Source organism: Ornithorhynchus anatinus, chromosome X3 (assembly GCF_004115215.2).
Source record: "Ornithorhynchus anatinus isolate Pmale09 chromosome X3, mOrnAna1.pri.v4, whole genome shotgun sequence".
Classification (NCBI taxonomy): domain Eukaryota; kingdom Metazoa; phylum Chordata; class Mammalia; order Monotremata; family Ornithorhynchidae; genus Ornithorhynchus; species Ornithorhynchus anatinus.
In genome coordinates this window covers 20,357,787-20,376,213 of record NC_041751.1, presented here as the reverse complement: position 1 = coordinate 20,376,213, position 18,427 = coordinate 20,357,787, and the positions used below count along the sequence as shown (strand labels likewise).

Below are 18,427 nucleotides of genomic sequence, written 5' to 3'. Positions count from 1 at the left end.
TACAGTAATTATAGTAAATGCCAGAAATTTGGTTATGCTGTACTACCCCGTGAGATACAGACAAAAGATCATCCGCCCAAGGTGCCCACACTCCCTAAAGAAGCAGTCAACAGATTCCTACAGCCACAATGGTAATGAATCCAACCCTTTGCAATGATCTAGTATCACTGCATTCTCATTTCAAACTTTTCCTCTGCATTTTCTCTTCCCTTCCACAAAGGTAATTAATGATGAAGCCACCATCTTTCTCCATCCTTGCCATGGTACTTCCAGACTCTCAATCACAATCCCCACTGCCTCCCCTCTCTGTCTCTAAACTTTGGGGACTATACACTAAACAAGCAGCTTCAGAAATTCTCTCTTGCAATGTCTGTCCTGAGTGAATGATGAAGCAAGCTCCTTGAAATTAGTAAAAGTAGTTTGAGCCACAATTCAGGTTTGTCTTGCATGGAAAACAGTCACCACCCAAACCCATTTAAGAGCTCAATAATCTCAAATTGGTCACACTAGCATATGAATTTAGTGAACGCTCTGTTCGGAAGACCAATTGAAATAGTTCTTGGGGTCAACAGCTCTTTTTTTGATTTGATATTCTTAATTATGCTGTGTGAGGAAGCGGAGGATGGACCTTTTTTAAAATTAGGTTGATTAGATATTTAAAATGGAATCTCTACATGTGGAGTCAATAGCCCTGAATTTGTAGGGTTTTTTAAAAAAGGGAATGATATCCCATTACACCAACCTAGTGTTGTCTAGTGCTTCAACTGCCAGCAGCAAAACAACAGCACGGCCTAGTGGACAGAGCACGGGCCTGGAAGTCAGAAGGACCTGGGTTCTAGTCCCCACTCCACTATGTGTCTGTCTTGTGACCTTGAGCAAGTCACTTAACTTCTCTGGGCCTCAGTTACTTCACCTGTAAAATGAGGATTAAGGCTGGGAGTCCCATGTGGGACATGGATGGTGTCCCACCTGATTACCTTGCACTTACCCCAGTGCTTAGAACAGTGCCTGGAACATAGTAAGTTCTTGACAAATACCATAAAAAAAAAAGTACTTCAGAGCTGAGTGTTTCAGAGGACAAGAAAGGGGAGGGATGAAGAAACTAAATGAGCTAATATCACTAGTGTTTGCAAAGTGAGGGCATGGTTCTTTTTTCTTTTTTGGCAAATTTCCTGACACAGACAAAATAAGCCCTCCAAAAATAATAGCAGTAGTAATAGTATTTATGAAAACTGACTGTGTGCAGAGTACAGTACTAAGCGCTGGGAGAGAATACACAGGTGGCATTTAGACATGGCTACTGTTATTCAATCAGTTGTATTTAGTGAGTGCTGTGTGCAGACCACTGTACTAAGTACTTGGAAGAGTGCAACAAAAAACAGACATATTCCCTGCCAACAGAGAGCTTTGCCTAGAGGGGAAGATCGACATTAACATAAATTACAATATGTACATAAGTGTTGTGGGGATGGGAGGGAGGATTCATTTATTCATTCAATAGTATTTATTGAGTGCTTACTGTGTGCAGGGCACTGAAGTAAGTGCTTGGGAAAGTGGTAAGTCAGGGGTATGCAGAAGGGAGTAGAAGAAGAGGAAAGGAGGGCTTAGTCAGGGAAGGCCTCTTGGAAGAGATGTGCCTTAAATAAGGCTTTGAAGCGGGGGAGAGTAACTCCTCTTGGATATGAAGAGGCAGGGCGCTCCAGGCCAGAGACAGGATGTGGGCGAGAGGTCGGCAGCGAGATAGATGAGCTGGAGGCACAGTGAGAAGGTAAGCATTAAAGGAGCAAAGTGTGTGGGCTGGGTTGTAGTAGGAGACTGGCGAGGTAATGTAAGAAGGGGCAAGGTGATTGAATGCTTTAAAGCCAACGGTGAGGAGTTTCTGTTTGATGCGAAGGTGGATGGGTAACCACTGGAGTTTCCTGAGGAGTGGGGAAACGTGAACTGAACGTTTCTGTAGAAAAATGATCCGGGCAGCAGAGTGAAGTATGGACAGGAATGGGGAGAGACAGGAGGCAGGTAGGACAGCAGGGAGGCTGATAGAGTAATCAAGGTGGGATAGGAAAGTGCTTGGATTAACGTGGTAGCACTTTGGATGGAGCCCTCCTGGGACTGATGATCGTGGTGACCACTGCCTGGCCCAAACAGCTCCACAACTGACAGTTGGGCCAACCAGGTCTGGGGTAAAAGGGACCAAGGAAGCATTCCCAGATTGCTATGGTTCTAGTATTCTGCTCCCCAAGACCCATTGTTCCCAGGGGTACCTCATACTGGGATCAATCAATCAATGGTATTTATTAAGCACTTACTGTGTGCAGAGCAGTGTATTCATTCATTCAATAGTATTTATTGAGCGCTTACTATGTGCAGAGCACTGTACTAAGCGCTTGGGATGAACAAGTCAGCAACAGATAGAGACAGTCCCTGCCGTTTGACGGGCTTACGGTCTAATCGGGGGAGATGGACACACAAGAACAATGGCAATAAATAGAGTCGAGGGGAAGAACATCTCATAAAAACAATGGCAACTAAATAGAATCGAGGCGATGCACAATTAATTAACAGAATAAATAGGGTAACGGAAATATATACAGTTGAGCGGACGAGTACAGTGCTGTGGGGATGGGAAGGGAGAGGTGGAGGAGCAGAGGGAAAAGGGGAAAAAGAGGGTTTAGTTGCGGAGAGGTAAAGGGGGGGTGGCAGAGGGAGTAGAGGGAGAAGAGGAGCTCAGTCTGGGAAGGCCTCTCGGAGGAGGTGAGTTTTAAGTAGGGTTTTGAAGAGGGGAAGAGAATCAGTTTGGCGGAGGTGAGGAGGGAGGGCGTTCCGGGACCGCGGGAGGACGTGGCCCGGGGGTCGACGGCGGGATAGGCGAGACCGAGGGACAGTGAGGAGGTGGGCGGCAGAGGAGCGGAGCGTGCGGGGTGGGCGGTAGAAAGAGAGAAGGGAGGAGAGGTAGGAAGGGGCAAGGTGATGTAGAGCCTTGAAGCCTAGAGTGAGGAGTTTTTGTTTGGAGTGGAGGTTGATAGGCAACCACTGGAGTTGTTTAAGAACTGTACTGAGTGTAGTGTACTGAGCGCTTGGGAGAGTACACTATAACAGGTGTTTTTTCTTTTTAATGGTTTGTGCTCAGGCACTGTACTAAGCTCTGGGTTAGAGAGAAAAGACAGTTAGGTTGGACACAGTACATGTCCCACATGAGGCTCACAGTCAATCCCCATTTCACAGATGAGGTAACTGAGGCACAGAGAAGTTAAGTGACTTGCCCAAATTCATACAGCAGACAAGTGGCGGAACCGGCATTAGAACCTAGGACCTCTCACTCCCAAGCCCTTGCTCTATCCACTAGGCCACGCTGTTTCTGTGTAGCGGTCAGAGTTGGCAGACATGTTCCCTGCACAAGGAGTTTACTGTCTAGAGGGGGGACATTAAATTACAGATGGGGGAGGGTAGAGTACATGGATAGGTGTATGGGGCTGGAGTTGGGATGAATATCAACTCACTGGATGGATGGAGATGTCAACTCCAGAGGAACCTATGGCCAGAGGAGACCGATGTGTGGGGAGGGGAGGGAAGGGGAATGGATTATGGGGTAGCTGGGAGCCCTGACCAACTATGGAAAAATATCAGCGTTTCACTATTTCCACAGCACCCAATACTTACACTAACAAACAGTAACTGCGTAGATGGAGTTGAGGAAGGGAGATAAGCTTTCCTACACCTTGGGTTTCTCCTATCTTGGCTCCTCAGGGCAAAAGTGCACTGCATCACCCTTGCTCCACACACATCTTTCTTTTCTGTTGCTATTTTTTTTAATTGGTATTTATTAAGGGCTTGCTATATATCAAGCACTGTTTGAAGTGCTGGAGGAGAAACAAGTTAATCAGGTTGGACACAGTTCCTGTCCAACATAGGGCCCACGGTCTAAGTAGGAGGAAGAACAGGTACTGAATTCCCATTTTATAGTTGAGGAAATGGAGGCACAGAAAACTTAAGTGACCTGACCAAGGTCACAGAGTGGGCAAGTGGCAAAACTGGGATTAGAACCCAGGCCACCTGATTCCCAGGCCTGTGTTCTTCCACTAGGCCAGGCTGCTTTCACAGGAAGGTTACACAGGCAAACATCAATCTTCTCGCTATACCTTGATCTCTTCTATCTCACCGCTGACCCCTCGTCCACGTCCTGCCTCTGGCCTGGAACGCCCTTCCTCCTCAAATCCAACAGTTACTCTCCCCCCGCTTCAAAGCCTTAGTGAAGACACATCTCCTCCAAGAGGCCTTCCCAGACTACGCCCACTTTTCCTTTTCTCCCACTCCCTTCCGCTTCACCCTTACCCGCTCCCTCTATGCATCCCTCTTCCTTGCCCCACAACACTTATGTACATATCTGTAATTTAGACTCTGGACTGTAAGCTCGTTGTGGGCAAGGAATGGGTCTGTTTACTGCTATATTGTACTCTCCCAAGTGCTTAGTACAGTGCTCTGCACACAGTAAGCGCTCATAAATACGACTGAATGAATGAAAAGAGGCAGCAGGAGGGAAGATACTTTTTTGCTTCCATCCCAATTCCATCCCCTTTCCAAAGTTCTCCTATTGCCCCCTCGACCCTCAGGAAATGAAACTCAGTCTAAAATGAGAACAGGAAAAGAAAAATCATTCCCTTATTCTTTATTCCATGCATTATATTCCAAGTTAGTTAATGAAGCTTGGGGGGGGGGGGAGAATCCAGGACTTGCGGGCAGAGGGATATGGTTGATTTATAGATCAGAGAGAAGTTTTTGATATTTTCTCCTGGATAGCTTAATGCAGAGGTTTAGGACTGAAATGGCTCTGAGGAAAGGAGAAGACCATAGTATGAGGCCATCAAACAGTAGAATTCACTCTTCATCTTGGCATAAATTTAATAATAATACTAATGGCATTTAAGTGTTCTCCATGCGCAAAGAACTGTAATGAGAACTGGGGTGGATACAATATAAGCAGATTGGACACGGTCCCTGTCTCACATGGGGGACAGTCTTGGAGAGAAGAACGGAGAAAAGATATTTTATCTCCATTTTACCCATGAGGTAATTGAGGCCCAAAGGAGTTAAGTGAACTTGTCCAAGGTCATATAAGGTTCATTAGAGTAGAAATCCAGCTAGGGCAAGAGAAATTCAAATAGTGGGAATAGATGAAAGAACAGTGCAGCAACTGCTGAGAGCAGGAGTATGTTGCAATAAAAGCTAAGGATGGCTAACATGACCTAGAAAGGTGCAGGTGAATACATAGAATTGGTGACGGTGTGAAAATTTGATCAATTCCCATCTTCCACTACATGTTCATAACCTCCTGATCTGCCACATCACTCACACTTCCTCTTCCCTGAATTCAATTTTTACACCTCACCATGACCTCTGGACTCTAAACTGGCTCCTCCTGTCCTAGACTATAACGTCCCTCCTAAGCACCTTACCAACCGTTACATCGCTTAGCCCCACTCCCAGACGGCAAACTCGGGGGGGCCAAGATCACAACTTCCATTTCCAGTGCACTGTAATTTTCCCAAGCATTTGGTACAGTGCTTTGAACCCAGTAAGAGCTTAATAAATTCCACTGATTAACTGATTGAGGCTCAAGTCCACAGCCATATCTTTGCCTTCTCTTCCACTTCAATTCTTTCGCTCCCTAAGTGTAAAATATTTTTGGTTGCCTCCCCGGTTACAGTGTAAACTCCTTTTGGGCACGGGTGACTTCTTTACTGGTATTTCCCAAGGTTCTGGATGGTGCACTATGTCAAGGGGGCGCTCAATAAATATTACTATTACTACTCTCCTTCCATCATTCTTGCATCCTCAGACTCCAGTCCTGGATCACCACCAGAGTCTGTTTCCTCCCCTCCTACATTCATTCAGCTGAAATCGACTGGCAGAAATCCAGGCACCGAGTCAACTTCTGCCTCTTCACATTCACTGCATCCATCCATATTCGGCTCTCTTCTGCTTGCCAACTCTTCTTTATTCCTCCATCATTCTCCCCCACACCTTGAACACTCACTATTTCCAACCTTTAACACCCACCCCCTTGAAGTCCCCAGTGTACCCAGTAGCTCCTTCCTAACCTTGAGGACCAACCATGCCACCCACTTCATTGGGAAATCTGATGCCGTCAGGTGTGAGTTCCTCTAAGTCTCTCTGTCATCTCCTCGCTACTCTACAATCCCCATCTCTTTCTCCTCCTTCCCAGCAGTTTCTCATGCTTTCCAGAATTATGCCTCTCCCTGTGGCTCTGATTCTATCCTTTCATCTCTTCAAAACTCTGGGTCCATCTCTCCTCCCTTCCCATACCGCTATCAACCTCTCACTCTCAAATGGCTTACACTCCGCCTTCACTGGATCACATAGTCTCCTCCAGTTAGCACCTCATTTCTAATTTTTTTTTGACATGTCCTTCCTTTCCTCACTACCAATCACTTTCAATCAGATTTCACTCCCTTCACTCCCACGAGACTGTACTTTCCAAAAATCACCAAATCCAGCAGAACCTGCTCTGGATGATTATCTTTGTCAACATGATCATTCACCTTGTAATACTTTAAGACCTGGGTTTCACTGGGTCCCCTCTTCTTCTCACTCTCCACTCATCTCTCTAAGGGAACTCACATCCTCTCGTATACCTCCTCTATGCAATGGTCTTCCAAATGTGCCTCTCCACCCCAGCTCTTATGTCGTTTCAACTTCAGTGCGTATTATTTCTTTCCCTAGTCTTCCTGCCTCCAGCTTCTCTCCTCATCGGTCTACGCTCTACGTTGCTATATGGATTCTTCTACCATTCGTAGGCATACGCCTCTCCAGAAATTCCTCAAGCAATTCCACCAGCTGAAATATGGGCTCTCCTCAACCACTCCTCTGGGACTGTGCATTCTTGGCTCCCCCCGAGCTCCCTTTCTCACTGCACCTCACTCAGCTCTACAGTCAGACATATTTATTAAGCGCTTACTGTGTGCTATGCTCTCGTGAGAGTACAGTATAAGAGAGTTGGCAGGCATGTTCCCTGACCACAGCAAGCTTAAAGTCCAGATGGGGAGACAGACATTCGTATAAACGAATTACATATATGTATGTAAATGCTGTGGGGGTGAGACGGGGTGAGTAAAAGATGCAAATCCAAGGGCAAGGGTGATGCAGAAGGGAGTGGGAGAAGAGGAAATAAGGGCCTAGTTGGGGAAGGCCTCTTGGGGAAGAGGTGCCTTCAATAAGGTTTTGAAGGAACAGAAAGTTTGGCATCTTACTTGGTTTAGTTCCCTAAGTTTCGGTGGTGACTGCTTTTAAGCAGAAACAGAGTTTAAGATTCTAAGACCAGATCATTTTGGAAAACTAAAGGGCAAGGAAGTCTGCACAGTATATTTCTCGAAAATCCAAACTCTTAAAGGGAAAAGGGAAGATGCCTGAGTCCACACTGTTGCTATGGTAGCTAGACAGAGACCCCTAGAGGTTATTTAGCTGACCTGAGACTTGTTGAGGTACACTCACCCAAGCTTTTTTAAAACCATAACACCAGAGAGACTTGATTTAGACACAGGTCATTAAGTTCCAATGATTACTGCAATGTATGGCAAAAGTGGTCAAAATAAAATTCCCCTTTGTATATCATGGTTTGTCCCACCCCTACCTGGACTTTCATATTGCTTCCTCTTTGCTATCTTTATAAGATAGAAGATTAAAATTTCACACACATTGCCGCGATCTGTTTTTTTAAAAATGATATTGGTGGTGTTTTTTTTTAAAAATGGTATCGGTTAAGCACTTCCTATGTGTCAGAACACTGCACTACGTGCTGGGGTAGATACAAGATAATCAGGTTGGGCACAGTCCAGGCCCCATACAGGGTTCACAGTCTCAATCTCCATTTTACAGATGAGATAACTGAGGTACTGAGATTTTAAGTGACTTGCATTATTCAGATACCTGAAGTAGTAAACCACAAGGATTTACACAGCCCTCCTTGCCCACTCGCTTGTAGTGGATGAGAGAACACAAACTGCCTTGCCACTATAATTCATCCTGTCTTGTAACTTTTTACTTATATATTGGTATTTACTAAGTCAAGCACTGTACTAGGTCCTGGGGTAGGTACATGATGATCAGATAAGACACAGTCCCTGAATAAGGGGCTCACAATCCAAGTCTTTCTGACAGGACAGAGGCTTGTCCATCACTTAAAATGGGAAACTCATTCCATCAATCATCTGCTCGACCCATCGATAGCATTCATTAAGCATCTACTCTATGAAGAGTCCTGAACTTGGTAAGTACAATTTGAGGTGAGCATACTCTGCGATTTAAGCACCTAGTCTTAACTTAAAATTCAATTGTATTTACTGAGCACTTACTGTGTACAGAGCACTGTACTAAGCGCTTGGAAAGTAGAAGTCAGCAACAAAGAGAGATGATCCCTGCCCACGCCTGGCTCACAGTGTTAATGTGCATTTCCCCCAGTTAGACTGTAAGCGATTAATGATTAGGGATGGTGGATCCTTCATCTACTGTGCTCTCCCAAGTTCTTAGTGCAGTGCTCTGCACACAGTAGGACTTCAAATACTTACGACTGATTCCAAACTAATATCCTGCCCCCTCCAGGAAGCTTTGCCCGATTAATTCTCAGCCCTTCAGTCATATTAACCAAAACACCATCCACGGTGCATATATATTCCATCCCAATCCCCAAGCAGTTATGTTCCTGCCTACACTTTAAATTTGTACGATCAATGATTTAATCAGCTATTCTCCCCGCTAGATTGTAATCTCCTTGAAGGCAGGGATGGTGCTTGCCAATTGTATTATACTCTTCCAGGCACTGAGTATAGTGCTCAGCACAAAAGTGCTCAATAAGTATCACTGATTGATCCTGATAACATTTGTATTATTTCCTGTTATATCCTTTGGCTCCCACTGTTTGTAAATAACCTTTGTCTGTCTGTCCATCTGCTTAAACCGGAGGCAGCGATCATGTCTCTTGCTTCTGCTGTATTCCCCCAAGGACCAAGTACAGCACTCTCTGCACTTAGCAGGCACTCAATAAATACCATTTATCATGACAGCGATGACTCAAATCATTCACAAAATAGTTGGAGGATGGGAAAGAAGCAACTCTCTGGCTGCTGAGAACAGAAATATGAAATAAACAGTAGGAAAATGAGTACAAAGAAGTATAAGTTAATGTAAACTGAGAATATGCTACAGGTGAGGGCAATAAACTCAAGTGCTAAGGACATCTATTGGATGGTTGCAACCTTATGAGAAGGTGAAGCTAAATGGTGGAAACCTTCTGGAGGATTCTGAAGATGGGGAGAGCTGTGACCTGGAGGATTTGAAAAGGGAGGGACTTCCAGACAGGAGCAGGGACATTAACATGGAATGAGAATAGGGGGAGTCTGGGATGAGGTACAATCCTTGTGGGTATGGAACTTGTCTACCAACTCTGTTATACCGTACTCTCCCAAGTGCTTAGTACAGTGCTCTGCACATAACAAACACACAATAAATACCACTGACTGACTGGACAGAAAGATTAGCTTGAAAGGAACAAAGAATGAGGGAAAAGAGAACCCGTAAACAATAATAATTACGGTATTTGTTAAGCGCTTACTATGTGCCAGGCACTGTACTAAGCACTGGGAAGGATACAAGCGAAATGGGTTGGACACAGTCCCTTGTCCCATGTGGGGCTCACAGTCTCAACCCCCATTTTAAAGATAAGGTAAATGAGGCACAGAGAAGTTAAGTGAGTTGCCCAAGGTCACACAGCAGACACATAAGAGAGAGAGCGCTGATGGAATAACTCCAAAGCCAAGCACTAGAATTTCTGTACAGAGAAGAGAGAAATGGGCAACCACCGGAGGTTTTTGAGGAGTGGGGAGACACGGATTAAATGATGTTTTAGAAAAATGATCTGGACAGCAGAGGGAAGCATGGACTGGTGAGAGGGAATGGTTGCAAACAGAGGGACCACTGAGGAAGATGATTCAGTGGTCTGGTTGGGATATGCCAGGCATCCGGATCAGGGCAGTGGCCCAGAAAGGGGAGATCCAGGAAATGATGCGGAAGAAAAACTGTCAGGATTCAACAACAGGCTAAATGTGAGAATTGACAAACAGCAAGAGTCAAGAAGTTGGAGGTTTTGGGGACAGGAAAATTTGGGCTGTTGACTGTGATGGGAAAGTTAGGAGTAAAAGTAGTGATTAAGTGCTTACTGCAAAGCGCCATACTAAGCGCTTGGGAAAGTACACAATAATAAGAATAATCTTCATAATGATAATCGTGGTAATTGTTACGGGCTTACAATGGGCCAAGCACTGTACTGAGTGCTGGGATAGATACAAGATATAATCAGATCCCACATGGGGCTCTCAGATTAAGGTGGGAATTGGACACAGACCAACTCAGAAGGGATAGGGAGTAGTGGGTTAGGGAGGAAAGATGAAGAGTTTGATTTTAAGACGAACTGACTTTGAGAGTCAGTGGGACATCCACGTAGGAAGGATCTTGAAAGGATGCTGACTCCCATGACTGAACTTGGAGAACTTTCCCGAGGACCTCTGATTTTCTACGGCACATGGGAACAGCGCAGGGGAACATGGCAGCTTGCGGTATGGGATTTGTCCTTCTCCCCACTGCTTATTTTAATGGTATTTCATACTCAGCACTGGGATAGATAGAAGATAATCAGATTAGATATAGCCCACATCCCACATGGGGCTCACAGTCTTAATCCCCATTTTGCCAATGAGGTAAATGAGGCAAAGGGAAGTTAAGTGACTTGCCCAAGGTCACACAGCAGACAAATGGTGGAGTCACAATTAGACCCTGGGGCCTCTGACTCCCAGGCCCGTGCTCTTTCCACCCTGCTTCCCACGGCACCTTTGTACGAGGTCACTTGAGATTTAGAAGACCTGTCTCTTCCCAGAAGATGAGGGTAGGAGGTTGAACTGAAAAAAGAGCATTAATGAAAAGAATAAGGGAAACGGATAAAGTGCAAGAGGAAAAGGAAGCACTGGCTTTCTTTAATTACAATCAGATGGGATGATCCAAACCTGAAGTGCATCTCCCCGGATTCCCAAGTTAAAAGGTGCAATTAGATCTGTTAGCCTGTGCTCCAGTCGTCAGTGACGAGAGCAGGCATACTGGAAACGGCCAACAGATGGAAAGCTATGTATCTGCACCAGGCATCTGTTTCTGCTCATGATCAAGCAGCATCAATCGAGGGCAAAGGGGAAGGAGGACCGGAAATTTTATTTGACCTTAAAATTGGAATTTCTGTAATGACTCGTCTACCCTCAGTCAGGCACAGCCATGGCACAGTTCTGAATTCTGGAACCAACTTCTTCCTGTAGACTGTAAGCTCCTTATGGGGAGGGAATGTGTCTAACTGACTCTCTTGTATTGTACTCTCCCGAGCGCTTAGCACAATACTCCACACAAAGTAAGCCCTCAATAAATACCGTTGCTTGGTTGATTTCTCACAGTCTCACTCAACCAAAAACATCCTTAACAGAAAGCAACACAATCACCTCAAGAGTCACATATCTTTGGATTAAAGGAGTGACTTTCAAACAAACCCAAAGTGCAGTGAATTAGGGTGGGTGGGGAAGGATGGGGGTCAACAGATGATCAAACAGATATTTCCTGGGAGGAAGCAGATGGGGAGGGGTGTGGCAATACAATACTAGATCGTGGCTTTCTGGAAAAAACATCGCTTTATGTAAAACGGTGTTACAGGAGCCACTGGGTTCATGGGAAGAGAGCTCCCTTCCAAGAAAGAAGTGAGAGGAGCCGGGAGAAAAAGAGACAAAGAACCAGCTGTCATTTACTCACTCTTGGTAGAGTATCTTTATTAATCAAGAATCGATCAGCCAATCCATGGTATTGATTGAACACATTGTGTGCAGAACGATGTATTAAGTGCTTGGAAGAGAACAGCATAATAGAGTTGGTTGACACGATCTCTGCCCACAAGGAGCTCACAGTCTCGCCAGGGAGACAGACATTAAAATCAGCTACAGGCAGGGGACCCCTCTCAGGGTTGCACCTGGAGAGTTTCCAGTACTCTGCCAGTCTCGACTACGGGAGGGAGAGTCAAGCAGTGGCCTGCCCATTCCCATTCCGTTCCGAGCTTGGACAGTGGCTAGCGAGTGGAAGGCAATCTGCTACCAGTCAAAACTGTCCGTGCTGGGCAGTGGCGGCAAGGGAGAGAGTTGAGGGAGGACACTCGAGTTTACTGCAGGGAAGGAGGCAATGGTAAACCACTTCCATATTTTTACCAAGAAAACTCTATGGATACAGTACCAGAGTGATTGTTGATAGAGGTGGGGTATTCTGGGAGAGATATGACCATGGTGTCGCTCTGGGTCGGAGATGACTCTACGGCATAAGAGAAGACATAGAGGGGAAATGGTAGAGTATAAGGACGTATACGTAAGTGCCTTGGGGTGGCTGGGGGAGGGGAAACTATCAAATGCTTGAGGGGAACGGATTACAGTGTGTAGGTGACACAGAGGGGAGGGTGAAGAGGATCATGGGATGAGACCCACCTCCTCCCAGACATCTGTCTAAAAGCAAACATTCTGGGCGGGCTAATACAGGCTGGGAAACTCACTTTGCTCTTTGGTTTTCTTGTAAATCTTGATTTTCTCTGGTGTGAACCAGAAGTGACAAGATTACGGGAATGTCACAGGCTCCAACTATGACTTGTGAAATGGGGGAAGGGCCAAGCAGCATCTATTTCTGGGGTTGTCTCAGAGGTCTCTCGCCTGGGATGACAGACCGTACCCCGCCACCCCTACCCAGCATCAGGAGGATCACGTTAGACTGGGTGAACGGTCCATTCATTTGTTGATTCGTTCATTCAATCGTGTTTATTGAGCACTTACTGTGTGCAAAGCACTGTACTAAGCACCTGGGAGAGTACAATGTAACAATAAAGTGACATTCCCTGCCCATGACGAGCTGCAGCAACAAATCAAGCACATGACATTCTTTCCCTTCCTCCTTTCCACAACATCGAATTCGATTACAATGTAAGTAGGCAGTTCAATACCAGTCTCGGTCAATCAAGAAGGAGTATTTCCGGAGTGCCTACTGTGTGCAGAGCACTGCGCCATGGGTAGAGAGAAAGAGAAGACAAGTTCCTTGCTCTCAAGGAGCAAGAGAGGATGAGAGAATGTAAATCAGTATATACTGGAGGTTGAGAGTGCCCAAGGGCTGGTTAGGTGATAGTCCAGAGGAGGTGACCTGGGCTGAAGAAAAATTCATTCAGGTGCCTGAGAGATCAGGGAGGATTAGAAGAGAGGAGAGACTGTTGGGCTTGGCTGACAGGAGGACAGTGGTGTCTTTGGAGAGGGCTGTGCCAGTAGAGTGAAACGGGAGGAAACCTGACTTCAGTGAGTTAAGGAGAGAGTTGTGGCGAGGAAGTTGTCGCAGTGGATGTATAAAAACCCATTGGAGGAGTTTGACAGGAATGAGAACAGAGAGGTGGGTGATAGTAGGAGGGGACTGTGGGAGCCAGCAGGCCTTTTCTGTGTAGGGTAAACCTGAACACGTATGAAGGGCGAGAGGAAGTCAGATTGAAGACAGAAGTCACATAATGACACCTAAAAATGTAACATTTCATTTCCTTGTGTTCTACCAGAAAAGTTAAACTATGACCAGCTTTCCCTGGTTTACCAAATTAGGAATCCAGCATCAACTTCCTGTTACAGGCTTCTACAGCACGATTAGACTACAAAACGGCTGTCACGCCCTCCCCCACTTGAATAACCCAGGGACTTCCTTGCTTAGTGTGGTCTCTGAAGGCTAAAAATAGTGCCAGACATCAGGAAATAGAGATGGATTTGGCAAAATTGCCTGCCTTTTTGTACAGTTATTACGATGTTCGTTCACTGATCCATTCGGTTGCCAGAGAGACTTGTGCTACAATATATATGGCAGAAGCAGGAGGTGTAAGAGAACCAGACTGTTGCCTGTGAGCACAGAGTGCAGGCTCCAGATTGCTGGCGGTATGCACAATTGCCTTTAGAGTGAAATGTATTAAATAAAATTGAGTATAGCAATCCAGTACAAAAAAGGAAGCGACGCTATAGCGTATACAGAAGAGACCTAAACAATACTCTGAAAACCCTGTTTGGGTCTTAGAGAAGTTTTCACTCTTATTTCTATATCTTTAAAAACCTGGTTATGATCATGTGCTCGTTTTCTATAAAAGTATAAATATCCATTTTAAATCATGACCACTCTAATCCATCTACTGAGTCTGAACCTTACAGAACCGACCTCCCTAATTCCCACTTACCCAAAGGTTGTTTTGAATAAAGCTACGGTTTTTTCAAGGATGCAACTCTAGTTTGGTATTTGAGCACTTTCTGTGTGCACACCACTGTGCTAAGCACTTGGGAGAGTACAAAGCTTTCGGTACTGTCATGCTGAAAGCCAGAATGTTTAAAATGGAATCAGCAGTTTCCAGTAAAGTTTCCCCAAGCATAACTACTCAAATGCCAATAATCAATCAATAAGCGCTAATTTCATATCAAAGTTATTTACATCATCAAAAGTATGGAACAAAATTCTAAACACTCTCTACTTGGAGTCAAAAGACAGCAATCATACATGGAAACAATTTTTAAATCTTTAGATAGATATTCTATTGCTGCCTTCTGAAAACTGTCTTACACTCGTCTTTAACTGTGAAGGCTCAAAGATCAGATGCAGCAGGAGTCCTTGCTACACATCACAAGCATCCTTCAAGAAGGAACTTCAAGAAAGACACTCGTTTATCATTTTTATCTCAATCTCTTGGAGGGATTCACTATTAAAAGTCACTGGATGACGGATCTGAAAGTATATCTGCCTCGTCTACCGACTCTGCTGTACTCTCCCAAGCACTTGGTACAGTGCGATGCACATATTAAGTGCTCAGTAAATACCATCGACTGACTTTACGGATAGAGGGCCTGAGCCTCACCAGGTAATGTGACTAAATCACGCCCCAGCAATGGCAGAGGTAGAAAGTGGAGAACAGTGATAGCGGTATTACTAGCCTTCGCATCACTCTGCTACAAAATCACAAACCCCCAGGAGAACTCAAACAGAGACCAGATTCAGTCATCAAAATTGAAGTCTGTCTCGTTCTTAATAATTGAGCACTCAGATTTGAGGCTTAATTGTTCCAGAGAGAGCCCAGAAAGAAAACTCCTAAGTTTGAACTTAGTCTAAACTTCAAGGAATGCAATGGAAATTATTCCACTCCTTGCCATTACAAAACTCCAAGGCCTCGTTCAAAGCGGATAAATCAAACTGATGCATGACTGCAAAATTCAGTTCAGCGCATTGAATGTGAAACCTCAGGAGAAAGGGGCAAGGCGGGGAAAAAGACTAAAAATTTCACCTACAAATCCTGGGATTAATTCCGTAACATAGTCCTACCACTCACAACATATCTGAGTTTCTGACCTCTTTTGAATAGAGACAGTACTTGAAGCAATTCAAAGCAATGGAGAAGTCCTCAGGAATGGTCCACTGGCTGTCGAGTCAAGTATAAATGCATCTTACGTGGATTTTAAAAGCCTACGTGTCAGTACCGGGCTTTCAGCAATGATAGCAGAAGCTGGCGAATCTTTCAATGGCTCGCGGAGTCATCTTCATTTAAAGGGAGAATTAGTAAGCTTTCCGGTTTGCCGATGAAAAATAACTATATATGATAATTAGCATTCAGGTCCATTGAAAAGGGAACCATTTGTATTTTCAAACGAGGTCTTATTTGCTTACCTTTTCCATTGATCGTTAATGCGGACGCAATGGTTGCGGTGACCGGAACTGGAAGTTGAGGCACTAGAGGGTGTATTCTTGGCCTGCTCCCCATTCTAGCCCTCTCCGCACCAGGCCCCAGTAAAGCACCCACTGGCTTTTCTGCTGCCACTTCAGGTGCCATAGAGTCTTCTTGATCCTGTTCAATCTGATCCAGTTTATCGGGGCTTTCATTCTGAAAACCATCAACTGCTGTCCTACTCTTAATAGGACTTTTGGGCACCAGGATTTTAATACCAGATTTTGCAAGGTCCATATTTTTCCTGTTTGAGAGAGATGGTGATGTATTTTTCCGGAGCTTCTGGCTGGCAGTAAATAACGGATTATTTTTTGACTCGTGATCTTTTCCAATCACTAACGATTTAGAAGTCTTTGAAAAACTGCTATTGGTTGATCTAGAAATCTGCTTCCTGGCATTGTTGGGAGAGGTCCTATTTGTCCTAGTTAATGTGCTTTCCTTTTGTTTCTCATTGTGGCGTCTGTTGAATTCGTGAATGTATTCTTCGCAGTTCACAAGGTGCTGCTCTGGTTCCCAAGTGTCGTCTTCACTGTCGTAGCCTTTCCACCGCACCAGATATTCTATCTTTCCTTTCTTGTTCTTTCTTCTGTCCACAATCCTTTCGACCTGTTAAAAAACAAAGAAAAAGGAAAATGGGAAACATGACATTCGACCCTAAGTGACAGAGAAAGATAAGCATTGGAAACACTAATAAAAGTAAAACTAAACAACCAAAGACCAGGACACTAACAGAGTGGTTTCGTCCTGCAAAAATAAAGCCGGCTGAATGACAGTTTAGTTTATATGGTTCTAAAACTCTTCAAAATAAGGTCAGCTGAATGATAGCTTTTATGGTTCTAAAACCCTTCCCACGTGATGCTTGCCACCTAAATGATCGTGGCCTTCTTTTCTCATGAATGAATGAACAAGAGCACAGAGAAGAGAAATGGGTAGCCTGATACCACTGTCAAAGCTAAGTCAAAGTCAGAGAAAAGAAATCAAATTAAACAGTGGAAAATTATCCTCTATACAATGAAGTACAGAGGATAGCCTAGATGACTGTTCCAGGTCATTTCCTTCCTCATGGTTATGAAGTCTCTGAATTCTTTATTTTGTCCTAACCTATCTTTCTAATGAGCTTTAGTCAAAGAACCATCCTGAATTTACAAAATCTTCATTTACGAAAGCCTTGTTAACATGATTGCCATACTGTAAATCAGAGGGGTGTGGCTGGTATGGAAAACCAAAAACCCTCTACCCCTAAAACACCGTAATTCAGACAGTAACCTCACCTGTCATTTTAAAAACACAAAAACCCCTGAAGTTGGCTCTTCTCTAAATCTCACCCATTGGAAGCAAATGTTAGAGAAGCAGTGTGGCTCAGTGGAAAGAGCACGGGCTTTGGAGTCAGAGGTCATGAGTTCGAATCCCGGCTCTACCACTTGTCAGCTGTGTGACTGTGGGCAAGTCACTTCACTTCTCTGTGCCTCAGTTCCCTCATCTGTAAAATGGGGATTAAGAATGTGAGCCCCATGTGGGACAATCTGATTCCCCTGTGTCTACCCCAGCGCTTAGAACAGTGCTCTGCACATAGTAAGTGCTTAACAAATACCAACATTATTAATACAGACCTAATGAGTGAGGAATTCCCCATTGCCAGCATCTCCACACTGCCTTACGACGGGGCGGAGGGGCGGGGGGCGGCGGGTGCCGCATTCATAACTTCCTTATTCCTTGGCAGTCCCAAAGACTCTCAGCTCTCCTCAGGTCAACACCAGACCAAAGCCAAGAACCACAGAGCACTGGACTGGGAAAGCTGGAGTATACGTTACAATGTCACCATCTGACCCCATTCTAGACCGTCCGCTCCTTTTAGGCAGGGAACGTGTCTACCAATCCTATTGCATGAACTCCCCCAAGCACTTAGTACAGTGCTCCGCATACAGTAAATGCTCAATAAATGCCACTGATTGATTGACTAATTGATGTGCCAAGGAGTAGGGCTCCATCTAAGTGGTCTCTTCTTCAACAGTAATGACAGAGGATTCCCCCATGTGGTGAGCCCACAACAAACTGCCTTTTTAGTGACTGTGATCCTGTGAACAACAAGGAAGAGATTTTGCAAAGCCACTGATGGGCTCAACTCGAGGCAGGTGATTGTGGGCCTGTGGGGGGTGGAGCGTGGAGAGAGGCAAGGCTTTCTCTCCCTGTTTTACCTGATAACAGGCCTGGACCACTCAATGGCTGTCACATAGAGCACAGCTGTGACCCCTAAGGCAGATAAAAGGGGGTGGCTTTGAATCGCAAAAGGTGGGGCACACTGAAGAACAGCACTTGGAAACGAAAAGAAGCAGCACTGGCAGAACGGGCTCCTTTGACCACAGAGTGGTACTGGACCCTTGGGTGGTGAAGTGAGTGTACGTATATATGTGTCGCTCCCTTGTGTGTTGGTAAAACTAAGTAAAAAACTTTTCACAGTAACCTTGGTGATCAGAGGTGTGGTTTGAATTCTATTATGTGTCACTGAGACCTCCCCGGTCCAAGAAGGTCCAGGTTGGTACGAACTGGGGGCTCGTGACACCAACTTCCTCATCAATC

At 45.0% G+C, this 18,427-nt stretch overlaps 1 protein-coding gene across 3 annotated transcripts in view; it reads right to left on the bottom strand.

Annotated features, from left to right (window-relative positions):
- The window catches only part of CDYL (chromodomain Y like), a 134,042-nt gene that overhangs the window by 58,605 nt on the left and 57,010 nt on the right, over positions 1–18,427 (bottom strand). For all 3 annotated transcript variants that reach the window (XM_029053993.2, XM_029053994.2, XM_029053995.2), the window contains exon 2: positions 15,793–16,456. In XM_029053993.2, the coding sequence (XP_028909826.1) occupies positions 15,793–16,456 (664 nt within the window). The remainder of the gene's footprint in view (positions 1–15,792; positions 16,457–18,427) is intronic.